At 34.7% G+C, this 13,704-nt stretch overlaps 1 protein-coding gene across 1 annotated transcript in view; it reads right to left on the bottom strand.

Annotated features, from left to right (window-relative positions):
- LOC306861766 (bridge-like lipid transfer protein family member 3B) overlaps positions 1 to 12,679 on the bottom strand; it is a 37,321-nt gene extending 24,642 nt beyond the window's left edge. The window contains exons 1-2 of the mRNA XM_079404232.1: positions 12,436 to 12,679; positions 1,735 to 1,897 (exon numbers count right to left, since the gene is read on the bottom strand). Of these exons, the coding sequence (XP_079260358.1) occupies positions 1,735 to 1,897; positions 12,436 to 12,479 (207 nt within the window). The 5' untranslated portion in view covers positions 12,480 to 12,679. The remainder of the gene's footprint in view (positions 1 to 1,734; positions 1,898 to 12,435) is intronic.
- Between the last annotated feature and the right edge of the window lie 1,025 nt (positions 12,680 to 13,704).

Below are 13,704 nucleotides of genomic sequence, written 5' to 3'. Positions count from 1 at the left end.
AATACCACTGCATCAATGAAAGGCCCTCACTAATTTAACTTCTAAGGTGTGTGTGTGTGTGTGTGTGTGTGTGTGTGAGAGAGAGAGAGAGAGCAGTTATTTCCAGTGTGCGTCAGTGAGTGTTCACAAGCACCTGGAGCACAGCCAGAGGCAGAAAACTGTGCGTTCCTCTTAAAAAGAGTCAGAAAGGGACAAGAAACACACATGCACTCATTTTTAACGAGCAGAATATAAAAAAAGCTGTATTTCATTTCCTTTGCACTCGAATATGGATGTGAAAGTAGAGAGTTAAAAAGCTGCAGCATGAATATTAGGAATTGAAATATACTAAAACTGATGTTAGGAGATCTTAGGGAGGAATAATAAAGGAGACGACGATCAGAGGGAAAGGAATAGGAAAAGGAGAGTTTCAAAGGCTAGATCTATTGCTGAGGTTCATCATAGACACCATCCTTTCTCTCTGTCAGTCATTATACAGGTGTGAGCTTCATTTAACCAACCAGATTGCTGCACAAGGGCCGCACTGACCCTCAGAACAGCTGCGGCTATCGTATTTTATCAATACACACAATGACATCCATTGAGGTTTCATTAAACAACTACGTGGCTGAGCATGTCTAGACAAGAATAGAGGAACGGTCAATAATGGTTGTGGAAAACTGCAGCAGACTACTAGATAATTGATGCCAGAGTGAAGGATGGAAAGCTCTACTGGGGCCAGAAAGAGGAAGAGAGAAAGGAAAAGCTCAAGTAGAAAGTAAAACTACAAGATCAGCCAGTCTTGGTTTAGCTCTATAGACCGAAATAACAGCACAGGGAAATTATGTGGTGTTTGTTCCACATAAGATTACAGTCAGTCACCGTCTTTCCTCACCACAAACTTGCTGTCCGGTTTCCTAATGTTATCAAATGTGGTGCAAGAGTGTATTGCAGTGGTGATGTTAAAATATGTACTTATAAATATGATGAAAGCCGGTGTGTAATATGGTTTCAAGAAAAAATATTATGACTGTTATTACTATTATTAATAGCCATAATAATAATAAATAATAATAAAAAATAAATTAAATTAATAATAATAATTATTATTATTATTATTATTATTAATCATCATAATTGATTTTAACATCACCAACTCAGTGATGTTAAAATATGTGGTTTTAAATATGAAAGCCTGTGTATAATATTGTGTCAAGGACAAAAATATTATTACTATTATTAATAGCATAATAAATAATAATAATAAAATAAATAATAAAAAAGTAATAAAACTAAGTAATAAAAACAACAGTAATAATAACAATAATGTTTATGATGATGATTCTTATTATCACCACCATTGTTTTTAATACTACTACTGCTTCTACTACTATTATTAATACTAACCGCAATAATAATATATTTTTTTAAATAATTAAAAAAAAAAACACTGCAAATTAAAATAAAGCATTTTAAACACTACAAGTGAATTTATGAATGTTCACTTTGAGATTTGCTAAAGATTACATGTATCGTAATCAACTTATTATATTTTTAAAGATGATCTTTAAGTGAGTATTACAAGACAACAATATTATCCTATACAATAAAATCTCTAATAACGGTCTATGCAGTCTAATAATTGAGTAAAAGTCAAGAGAGTTGAGCTTAACTATCTTCCCAGCTGATTCTACAATACTGGTGTCAGAGGGACTCATGGTGATGATGTCATCAAGAAGCAGGGGCATCTCTTACCCGGATGGCGGCCTTGTTGCAGAAGACTTTATTAATGGCGAGCCAGGTGGGCAGATCCAACATGTTCTGCAAAACCTCCTCATCCAGCTCCAGGTTGGTAAGCTGGCCCTCCCCTTTCAGAGTGCTCAGATTAATCTTATCTGGAGAGAGGTTCTTAGCAAACCTGCAGAAAAGAGAAAGAGAGAGAGGAACAGGGAGAAATCAGGGAATAAAATCAGTAAGATGAATGAAGAAAAAGAGGAAGGCAAAAAAAAGCACATTGCCGTTTTCCATTATGGTTTAATGGCTCTTTCTTTTGACTGTAATTACAGGTTTACAAGGAAGCAGACCGATGAGCTGTGCTGTTACCACCCACCACTTGAGAAGTGTGAGTTGTGTGTGTGTGTGTGTGTGTGTGTGTGTGTGTGTGTGTGTGAATAAATGTTGTTTCAAAAATGCTTAAGTTCAATAATGGGTGATTAAAGACATTACTTGCTAGAAAACTATTTTCACTGAATTAAACACACACACACTTTTCATTTTCAATGAATGTCACAATGAGCTCAACATTAATACAGCATTATATCATTATTTTTTTAAAATAATAAAAATGTTAAAATAATATAATGGTAACATTAATAACAATTAACTAGTTTCTTATTAGCATGCCTATTATTAACATATTGACTGTTTATTATTACTTATAAAGCACATAGTCTGCATTGCATATTCTACATCCCTAATCCTATACCTGAATATAACAACTACCTTAATAACTGTTAATAAACAGCAAATTAGGAGTCTGAGGCAAAAGTCATCAGTTAATGGTTTGTTAACAGCAAGAAATAGACCTTAAAGTGTGGCCAATATTATTACTAGCATAATTATAATATAATTAATAATCAATATTTTAATTAATATGACTAGACTATTTTAATATAACCATCATTATTATTAATTCACGGTTGACACTATTAAAAAATTATCTAAAAGGTGTTTGCAGAATAATATTTCCTAAGAGAGCTTAAATATAATAAAATATATGTTTAAGAAATACTGGACTCTGCATGGATATTCAATTAATATTAAGGACGTGTGTGTTTTTCTGGAATGTCCTGCTCAGCATTAAATATGAAATCATTTTAAATTATATATTTAAAAAATATTTTGCCAAAAGGAATTAAAAACAAAACACAAAAAAACAACTAAAGCATTTAAAATGAATTTACTGGAAGTCATTCATTTTCAATGGAGAGTTAAAGATTCAACTTGAACTGTGTACTGTAGGCTGTGTGAAATTATTTGGTCTGATTTCATCCTGCTTTTGTAGAATAGACGTTAACGAATAAAAGGAATCAGAAATAATTATTTACGTCATTTAACACTGTAGCCTCAAGCAATCCAGAACTATTGCTGGTCATTTGTCTTACACTGGAAGCTATTCATTCATTATTCATTCATCCAGCCATCCCATCATGGTCATTTAGCGGAGGGTAAATGCTCTCACTGTTGTGCTCTTTTACTGGAGATGTAAAAAATGATCTCATGGGAAAAAATGCGACCCCACAAACAATTAAAACAAATGGGGAATGCCAACTGGGGAAAGTTGTTACATTTGCATTTGGAGGTCACAGACAGGCCATGTTTTTCATCTATGCCCTGCCGATAAATTCTATCAACAATGCAATAAATATATTTGAAGTGTTCTATGATGTTCTACGCACATGTAGCCACGCTGAGGATCTAAATGCACATTGGTTTCAGTGACCCGGAGAATCTGAGAGAGCTCACACAGAGGCTGTGACCTTCTGTTTCTGAACGCATTGATTTTTCAGTTAATGTTTAAGAATGTTCCCACAAGTGCAATGTTCTCCGCACAGCTCTCAGCACCGGGGTTGATAACAGAACTCATTTGTTATCATTTCCTTCAGCTGTTTTCGCTCGGCGGGCTAATGACACAAACAGGTCAGGATGTGGAAAAACCGGTCACTCAAAGCCGATGATGTGGCCAAGGTCAATGCTAGTCTGGGCAAAAAATGTTTTTGTGTGCCATGAATAGCTTGAAGATGTTGGATGGCCTGTTTATTTGACCTTCAGCCCAGTTTAATCACACTATCACACAGAGTTGCAGTTTAACAGTAGCGAACAGTTCTCTCTGACACAGATTAAACCAAAATCTAGATTTAAAAATGATTGCTCCTTTGAGAGTCACCGTTCACTGTGTAATTCGGTCCCAGACTAGGTGTAATCTGCATTTGAGAGAACACCCTTAGATGGCCAGTTAATCCTGTTTCACAACTATCTCACTCTAACAGAATCAAATAAAGAGCTCTATATAAACAACTACAAGTAGATTATTAAAGCCTGATTACTAAAGGACAAAACACCAACAACCATTTCAACAACTTCAAATACATAGGCAACTAAGTGTTTAAAAGCTGCACTGAGGTAACCACTGGCCTGGAAACCTAGAAACTACTGAACATTAGCTCATGTAGCAAAAGTTTCCAAAGACTGAATAAGGATGAAAGTGTCTAAAGGTCGGAAACCGTGGCACTCACTTTCCTATGAGCATCTTTTAATAATCCTGGGGCCTGTTTCATAAAACAAGTTTACCAAATAAGACAGGTTTATTTCAGTTAGTCTAACTTATTGTCAGTTGATTTGGTTCAAAATAAGTCAGACTATCTGAAATAAGCCTGGCTTATTTGGTAAATTTGTTTTATAGAACAGGCCCCAGCTTAATGCAATAAGAAAAAATAATATAAATACAAATTTTATTCAATGTAATAAAACAATACAATTTAAAAAATTTAAGTAAATAAAAAAAATAAAATTATAAATTAAAATTATATGCACAAATTAAATTCGATATAAAAGAATGAATAAAAGTATTAAATATTATTAAACATAATATAGCAAAGTCATATTAAAAATATAATGACATTACAGTATAAATCTCAAATTAAATTAAATATAATAACAATTAAAAAAACTAAATAAAAAAAATTAAATTGAAAAATAATGAAAATGATATGCAATCAAAGAAAACACACAAAAACATGCAAAAAAAAAAACAATTAAAACAATGCAAATGAAAACTGATTGTTTTGTGATTTATTTTTGTATTGAAAGATGGAAGTGTGCAGGAAGCAGCAAAAAAAAAAAGAAGAAAAAAAAAGTTGAATGGTGATGAGGCAGACAAATTTCCTTTATTCTGAGCCTCCACCGAACTGTGGTGTGAATGATTAAACCGCCGCTGTGCAACGATCCCTGCGTGGGCTTGTTCATCACTCTGTGCGTGAGAAACAAAACCAAACATGAGACAGAGAGTGTGAAAACTTCCATAGACACGCCAGTTCAAAACTAAATGTGAATAGTCTGGCCTCCGCATTACGTAGCCGTGCTCTGCAAACAGTTAAATATTCATTCAGACACGGCCTACCTTCATTCTCTGATATCAGATATCAGGTCAATCCTAAGAAAGCTCCATCACTACAGTGAAGAGATCGGACAGATGCCAGCCAGGTGACATCAGGTATAGGCTCAAATTAAACTACACCTGGATCATCTATTAGCAAAACTGAGATAAATACAACTTTATTTGGTTCTAATAGACTATATTTGCTTTTAAAGATAATTTCAATGTTGAAGAAGGTTAGGTTCAAATTACAAGTTTATTTCTACAACTGCATGACATAAACCACCATGCTGCCCCATCCTAGATGACAAAAATGCCATTGAAAAATTAACCAGCCTCAGTCAACACATTCTGTCCCAGTGATACCACACTGTTGAACTGATATGAGGGTGGTGTTTGGCCTAACAGCACAAGACCACACTGTCAGAAGAACAGACACCCGTTCATTCCATCATCTAACACATAACATGCACAAAGCTTCATAGAATGAACTCACACATCAGAACATGTATGCAGGATCTGAATTAATGGGTTTATTTTTGCTGTGCGCATTTAAATATCACTTCATGTGTTGCATCTATTGCATCTATTTTTAACTTCAAACCTTTGCTTCCGGTTAAAATACAAGTCCTCTATTCATAATATTGCTTTCTCCAGTGAAAAAGTTGAATCAAGTGAGAAATATGCACAGATCAAGCACTGTTTACAAGTGAAAACTGTCCAAAACAGTTCTGAACAAATATGTCGGTGGATTTTGATGTGAGAGGACAACAAGGATGGACATCTTCAAAGTGTTATTATGGATTATGGACTGCAATTTTGGCCAGAAGAAATTTTAAGTTACGATGCTTTAGTGATGAATTTGTTGCAGCTTTCCGCTTCACAAGATGTTAATTGTATGTGGATTACTTGTGGGTTATTGTGATGTTTTTAGCAGCTGTTTGGGCTCTCATTCTGACGGCACCCATTCACTGCAGAGGATCCACTGATGATCAAATGATGTAATTCTAAATTTCTCTAAATCTGTTACAGATTGAAGAAAACTAACTCAACTACATCTTGGATGGCCTGTAGGTGAGCAAATTACCATTTTGGGTTGAACTTTTCCTTTAATATGGGGATGTGGCACAGTCAAAGTTACTGTAAATAGGTATAAACTACATTAACTGAAAATGTTTAAATTCTGATCAGAATGTAACTGGTCTATTTTAAATTGCTACTATTTCATAAAGTCATTCAAGTCGGGCTATATTCACCACACAGCAATTAAGGGCGTTTAACAGAGAGAATCATTGTAATAAATGGCCTCGAGGGACATATTGATCTTATGAAATGGCAGAAAGAGCAATAAAATTGAAAAGACCAATACTGAACAGATTATTAATCACTAAAATACTGTCAAGAAATTAGACATCGAGTTAAGACAAGATACAGTGTCTTCTTGTGAGAAAATGTTTCACTACTGTCTAGGCACTTTTGAAACGCCTGCACTCATTGGTTGAAACTTAGCGGCCTTGATGATGTCACTTGAAATAGAACATTGTTTGAAAGGTGAAGCATTTATGATAGATTGCAAAAACAAGCATTTTTGTTCTCTTTTGGAATACTGTGCACTGATATGCAAAATATAACCAGAAACATGTATTTGAAAAAGTACATTATTTTTAACAAAGTAAAAAAACTTAATATAATAGCAACCATAATAGCAGCTTGTATCCCTGCGCTCACTGGGTGAATTTCAAAGTGTGGTCATCTCTTGAATGAGATGCTTGAAGGAGATTATGCCCCAGTTATGGTGATTTACTAATCTAATGCTTTACGCCAAGGACACAGAAGGAGAGCTCTGAATAGCCCTAACGCAGCAGTTATTCATAGGATGACAGACGCCCTCATAGACCCTCTGCAAATGTCACAATGATACACACATAAACAAACATCCCACAAACATAAGAGCCATGAAAGAGAGTACTCTGCTTCATGGAGCCGTCCTGAAATCTCATGAGCATCTACAGCATATCTCAGTACAAGGTTTTAGACAAGCCCCAATCAATAGAGGTGCGTGGACAAATTCTGGGCAGGAAAAGAAATTAGCTTCCAATGGGAGTCATTAGAAAACAACAGATGAGGGACAGGACCTGAGGAAGGTCGTCATGGCGATAACATTGACAACAGCAAGGATAAACAGCATAGAAGTGGTAAAAGAGAATAGACGGTTTTCTGCCGACAGAAAAAATTATTGCTTTTTTATGACCTACAAGCACTGATCAACCCAAGATATGGACCAGAACTAAATCGCTTGCTATTTAAACAAAGACCTAGGCTTATGCCCAATAAATCATTTCATTCACTTCTCGGAGGCATATTTGTAAAAGAAGCAGTGATTCATTTGAGTATTTATAAAAGTTATAATGTTCACTGTAAAAATTGACCTCTCTACTAATACTGTAAAGTATATAAGGCAGAGTTTCAGACTCATTCAAACCATTAACTCAGCTCCCTGAACTATTAATTAAAAGAAACAACTCCTAGGAGTCAGTCGCTGTATGGTTTTGATTAATTGAAAAGAGACAGCAAGTAAGATTAATTTGTTTATAAATCAGACCAAACTGATGTTCGTTTTGCATGCAACCTTATTGTAGTATTATTTACATTCTATTACAGTATTAATTACTGTTTTGAAAGACTTTAAAACATATTTCCAGTTAAAATTTTTATTTTAGTAAATTTATGTGCTTTTGACATTTGAATTAGTTTTTATATATATATATATATATATATATATATATATATATATATATATATATATATATATATATATATATTTATTCTTAATTTATGTTATGTCCGTTTTAGCTTTAGTAATTTTAAAGTGCCCCTATTATGGATTTTAGAAAATGACCTTTTATGCAGTGTGTAACACAGCACTAAGTGAATGAAAACATCCTGCAAAGTTTTAAATCTGAAAGTTCACCGTGTATAAAGTTATTGTCTCTCAAAATAAAGAGTCGAGTCTGAATCATTGAAATGAGTCGTTTTTAAAACGAATCCCAAGCTGTTTCATGTTGACATCAATATGAAACATTATCATATTGCCTGTCCACTTGTTGTGTGCGCAGACCTGGGAAAACTTGATTTTCGCATTGGTCTGAATGAAAATGCTAATTCAATCTTTGCCACTAGGTGTAAAAATAGCGCTTTCCCCAGTAACGGCTGTACACAAAGCAGCACTGCACTCACAAACGCTGCTTCATCAGGCATTACAGGCATAATTCGATGAAAATGAAATCGACCAATCACTGCAGATTAGCGCCACGCAAAGGAGGGGTATGGAAAAATGAATCGTTGAGAGAATCGTTTGGGAGTCAAATTATTTGAACGCAGTTGCGCTATATGTCGACGCACTAACCACGAGGCTATTGGCGCCGACAGCTTTAGTCATTTTAGTACTTCAACTTAAACATATTTTATTTCAGCTAGCTGCCAAAGCAACTTTTGTAATTCTTGTTTAATTTTTAATCTTTTATTCATATTGCATTTGAGTATTAAATCATTTAATGAAAACAATTTTAAAAATTTTAGTTAATTCTATAGAAAGACGTCTTTTATTGCATTTTATTCAATACAGTCTATGATGCAAAATCAGTCTAATCATATTGGGTCTTCTTAAGGCTGACTAGTTGTTCAACACAGTCGACATTCGACAACCTACCAACTCAGACAATTTTGAAAATATGTAGGCCTAGATTTGCATTACTAATAACAGAAGCTAAAACACCCAAGTCTAACTACCAAAGGGTGAATCAAGGGGAAAGTACACAAGCATTTTCTGAGGCCTTGAGTGCGCAAACTTTCTTTCGGCTAAATGATGAAAAAGGTTGAAAAAATCCAATGAGGTGCTTTAAGTTTCACTTCAGTTCACGTGAAAGCTCAGCTTCGTTATGTGGAAAAAAACCCTGTGTCCTGATTCTGTTTGAGTCCCGGTGTAACAGGAAGAGACTGCATCAACATAATCGACTAAAAGCTGCTTAAGTGCCACATGTTGCTTGTCAATGCTAAAAAGCAGTCACCGTTAGTGACAGTTGCTGTAGAAAATGCACCTGGGGATGCGCCTGTTCAATTGTGTCAGTCAGACCACTAAATTTTTTCTTTGTGAATATTGATTTTCTACACATTCTTCCACTTTAAAACACTTTTGGCAAAGAAACAAATGTGCTATTGAGTCTTGTGTTACTTTAATGTTTGTAGGATTTGATTCTTAACTTATTCAATTAAATGACCCATTCTTCTGTGGAGCACAAAACAAGAAGTTTAGTAAGATGTTTGCGCTGCTCTTTTCCATTCAGTGAAAGTGAATGGTGACTAAAGCTGTCGGCAAAATAAAAAAATAAAAAAATACTGACTTCAATTTCAATCTATTCCTCACAGAGACATCTTGTATGGCTTCAGAAAACCTAGAATATGACATTTGTCTTTTAAAATACTTTAAGTTTTTTTTTTCCCCTTCACTTTTTGAAGCTTGACTGTCCTTTTTTCCCATTCACTTCAATTATATAGAACAGAGCAGCTCTTTTGGATCATATAGGTTTAGAACAACATGATGGCAAGTAAATGATAACATTACTGAATGAACTATTTCTTAAGATAAACCCTGATCTTAAGAATTACTCTGATTCTCTGATGGAAATATTTCCTCATTCTGGCTTGGAGTTCATGATGCAGTATCCTGAAAACTAGTTATAAAAGGGTAAATACAGCCTCATTGACCACCACAAGAGTTTCTACCCTGATTTTCCAATGATTAGCCATGAATACACACTAAAATGGGGGCCAGAGACTGGAAATATAGCCCAAGAATGTTTCATTCCTTTGACAACTGCCTAGATCTTTAAATTGGGCCTCTTCTGATTTTCACTAAATCAGACACAACAACAATATACATAAGAAATATTATTATAAACATACTATATTTTAGATAATGTAATGTAATAATATAATATAATATAAAGCACTATATTCAAAATAGCTTCACTGCTTTAATTAGAACCACATTTTATGTAGCACTAAGGTGGTGCACAAAGACTGGTGGGTAAATTCCTGTGAAGTGTTATGTTGACTTGTTGCCCATGCTGTTTTACACTCTCTATGGTTTGAAATCGAATGCAAGATAGCCGCATACCCTCTTAAGCCTACTTTGTATCAGGCGATTGGAACTTACCCAAAATGTTTGATAAGCTATAACAATAAATATGAGACTATTACAGACTGAAAAAGTGCCGCCGCAAGAGGACAACTTGATTTTGTGTAGGTCAAAGTCTGGGTAAAAGTCCCTCAGCAGTAAATTAATTCAACATAACGTCATAAACAATAAGTCAAGGTCCACAGAGTGCACTATCCATTTTTAGGGGGCCTTGCCCTTGAGTGCCCCTATTCCTCTAGAAAATGCGGAGTGCGCAACCAACACCAACCTGAAGGGCACGGTTTAAATTTATGACCCTTATGAGACACCACCTTTATTTTATCACGCTGACTGGTCTACATCTTGGACCTGAGCTACTGCTTATCAAATGAGGAACACCATGAGAGACACTTCACCATTTTACCAAATGGCCTCTTTTGTCATTTTGAATGAATAGGTGTAGTATTTCATCTGAATTCGTTCCACTGAGGGAATAAATAATGCAGGTAGGTTGGTCTCAAGAACTGACACAACAATGGCACACAATAGTGAAACCATTTGGCACAATGTGCACTCGGCCGCAAAAGGCAAAACATTGTTTCTGTTGAACCCAGGATGTATCCTTACAATCCACCCAGTTATAACTCAAGTTTCCACAACAAACTGAACAGAAATGAACTGACGTGACCTCAATTGGAGAGTCCTCCATCTACAGGGCTGACAGTTCAAACCACAAATATATATGATATATAGCTGATGAATGATAAAACCATTGACAACCAATCAAAATCTATCCAAATTTGACGGACTCAAGTATTTAAAGCAGCAGATGACAAAACTGCAGTGTGCACTTAAAATAAACAGATATTATGCATGCTAATATAGTTATCATTCCCACAGATTTCAACAGAACTGGAATGCTTGCCATTCATAAAGTTCTACATATCTCCTGCAAATCCATGTTTTATGTATTAAAGGAGGTCCAATGTTGATTTAGAAGCCAATATTTTTCAAAGTATCTTCCATTTGTGAAAGCCACACAAATTGGGAAAAACATGTGGGAGAGTAAATGAGAAAATATCTATTGAATGGTTGATTTCCATCTTTGGCCAATTTGATAATTCAGACCTCTAATCTCTTGAACCATGTTTAAATACAATATACAAAATAAATCTGAGATTAGCACAAAAAAAGTCCAATTCTAGGCCTGGTGAAATGAAATCACCATAGACACGCAAGGGGACACGTCACCCACCCAATTTTATGATTCAAGGTTGTGATGAAACTTAAATAGCGACAGATTTTTTCTTCTGTTTTGATGTAAATCCAAGTGCTTATCTGAAAGTGTAAAATGTAGGGTGGGTCTATGCATTGGTTGTTGATGGAAGCAGATTAATGTGAGCTTGCAGCGAATATGTTTAAGTAAATGACTGGAGAAGTCCATACATCACCAGAGAAAAGTCCAATGTTTTCACCTGGGAGATCCCGTTATGACATTTTAAATTAAAAACGTAAAAGAAAAAAAATAACATGCATGAATGAATCATTCACACTAAAATCTAAAACATACATATGTGGAAAACAGAGTTTATTTTTCCATGCCAACTTCAAGATACCAAATTCAGACTCAGTCCCATAATCGTATATATTTGTAAAAATTCTTAGTTTCCATGGCATCCTACTAGACTATTTGATGATTAACTGACCTGTAAGTGTCAACCAGATACACCACAGGGCTAGAAATGGGGTCAGTCAGTCATGCAATGTCATGAATCCACTTAAATCTGACCAAGGATCTAACCTGTCTGAATGGGATGAGGGGTGGTTTCCAAGGCAGAGGAAGTCTAAAAAAATATCCCAAACCATGAAGCACCCTCTCTATCACACTGACCCACAAAAAAAAATTCAGATGAGAGCAGACAGACTCGTTTGGCTGGAGACATGACACCCAAAGCGTGTTTTGACATCAACCCAGTGCAACAGCATTTTGTCTGGCAAGCTGTCAACCCCAGTTATGACCCATCGGCATGTGTCAGCAGAACTCATCTCAGCCTTTAAACCACGATTCGAGTTAATCGAGCGTCGACATGTATGTAAAGCCCGTCAGGAAGGGATCAGCTCTGACCTGGAGAGATGTTTAAGGATCTGTTTCTTGATCAATCCAGCCATGACCGGTCTCTCAACAAACACTTATCCAAGGACGGGCGGCAGATTTTGGAAGCTGTACATTGTAGGTTTCCTCCGCTCAACCGGAATGTCTTCTTCTGAATAACGAAGCGTCGTAATAGGAGAATATAAACATGACTTGTAGAGGCGTCCGTCGCTACCGCTTCACCGTCGGGTCCATGTTGAATGCGCAGTGACGCGTCGGTGGACGAACGCGCATGCGCAGGAGCCCCTCATGAAAATGAGGCTCGCCCAAATCCCTTCAGCCAATCGGATTCTGTCTTGAAATTTGCGTCACACCATGTCATTGCGTTTGTTATTGAAATATACACATATAACTAAAAAAAGCACAAATTATAGAATTATATAGAATGTATATTTTTTAGTATTATATTCAAAGTATAGAATTTTTGAATTATTTTCTTTATTTGAAAGAAAATTATTTGAAATTTCTTGTAATCTATCCCCTGTAGTTTGTTCCTTTGATGCTAATATGAATGTAACTGATCTTTGTGTTACTGTTCTTATGCAATAAAAAAGAAAAAAAAAGAAGTATATATTTAGTAAAGGTTAACTACTTTTTTATATTAAAGGATATTGTTGTGTATTATGAAAACAAAATTAACAAAGGTCTTGAATACATTGTCAATGTATTTATATTGCTGGCAAAATTTTATATACATAAACAAAAGTGTTTAAATTCATCCCCATTGTTTATGTTGTTTGTTGTTTTATTATATAATTTGATTGTTTTGTGTCATCTTTGAAATTGAAAAAAAAAAGTTTGTTTAAAATACAGTATTATTTTCGGATGCCCTGTTACCATTTACACTATTATTTTATGCTATGCTTTGTTGTTTATTCCATTAGCTATGAAAGAAAGAAAGAAAGAAAGAAAGAAAGAAAGAAAGAAAGAAAATATACACATTTATTTAAAAATATTTATTTTAATATTATACTTAGCAATAATGTTTGACTAATTATGTATATTATATTTATAAAGTTACCCATAAAATCAAAAGTTATGCATTAAATATATAAACATGTATTATTATTATGGAATATGGAATTATTATGGAGTGTATTGTCTATTTGTTATCCTAGATATGGATATGGTGTTTGGATATGTTTCATATTAATAAATATAATTTTAGCCATTTTATGGTTTGAATTGAAATTTTTGTTGCACTCTATTTTCCTATACATTAGAAATTGAATAAACACTGAT

Source organism: Barbus barbus, assembly GCF_936440315.1.
Source record: "Barbus barbus genome assembly, chromosome: 42".
Classification (NCBI taxonomy): Eukaryota; Metazoa; Chordata; class Actinopteri; order Cypriniformes; family Cyprinidae; genus Barbus; species Barbus barbus.
Note: the sequence above shows the minus strand (reverse complement) of the source record. Positions and strands in the feature narration are given on the sequence as shown.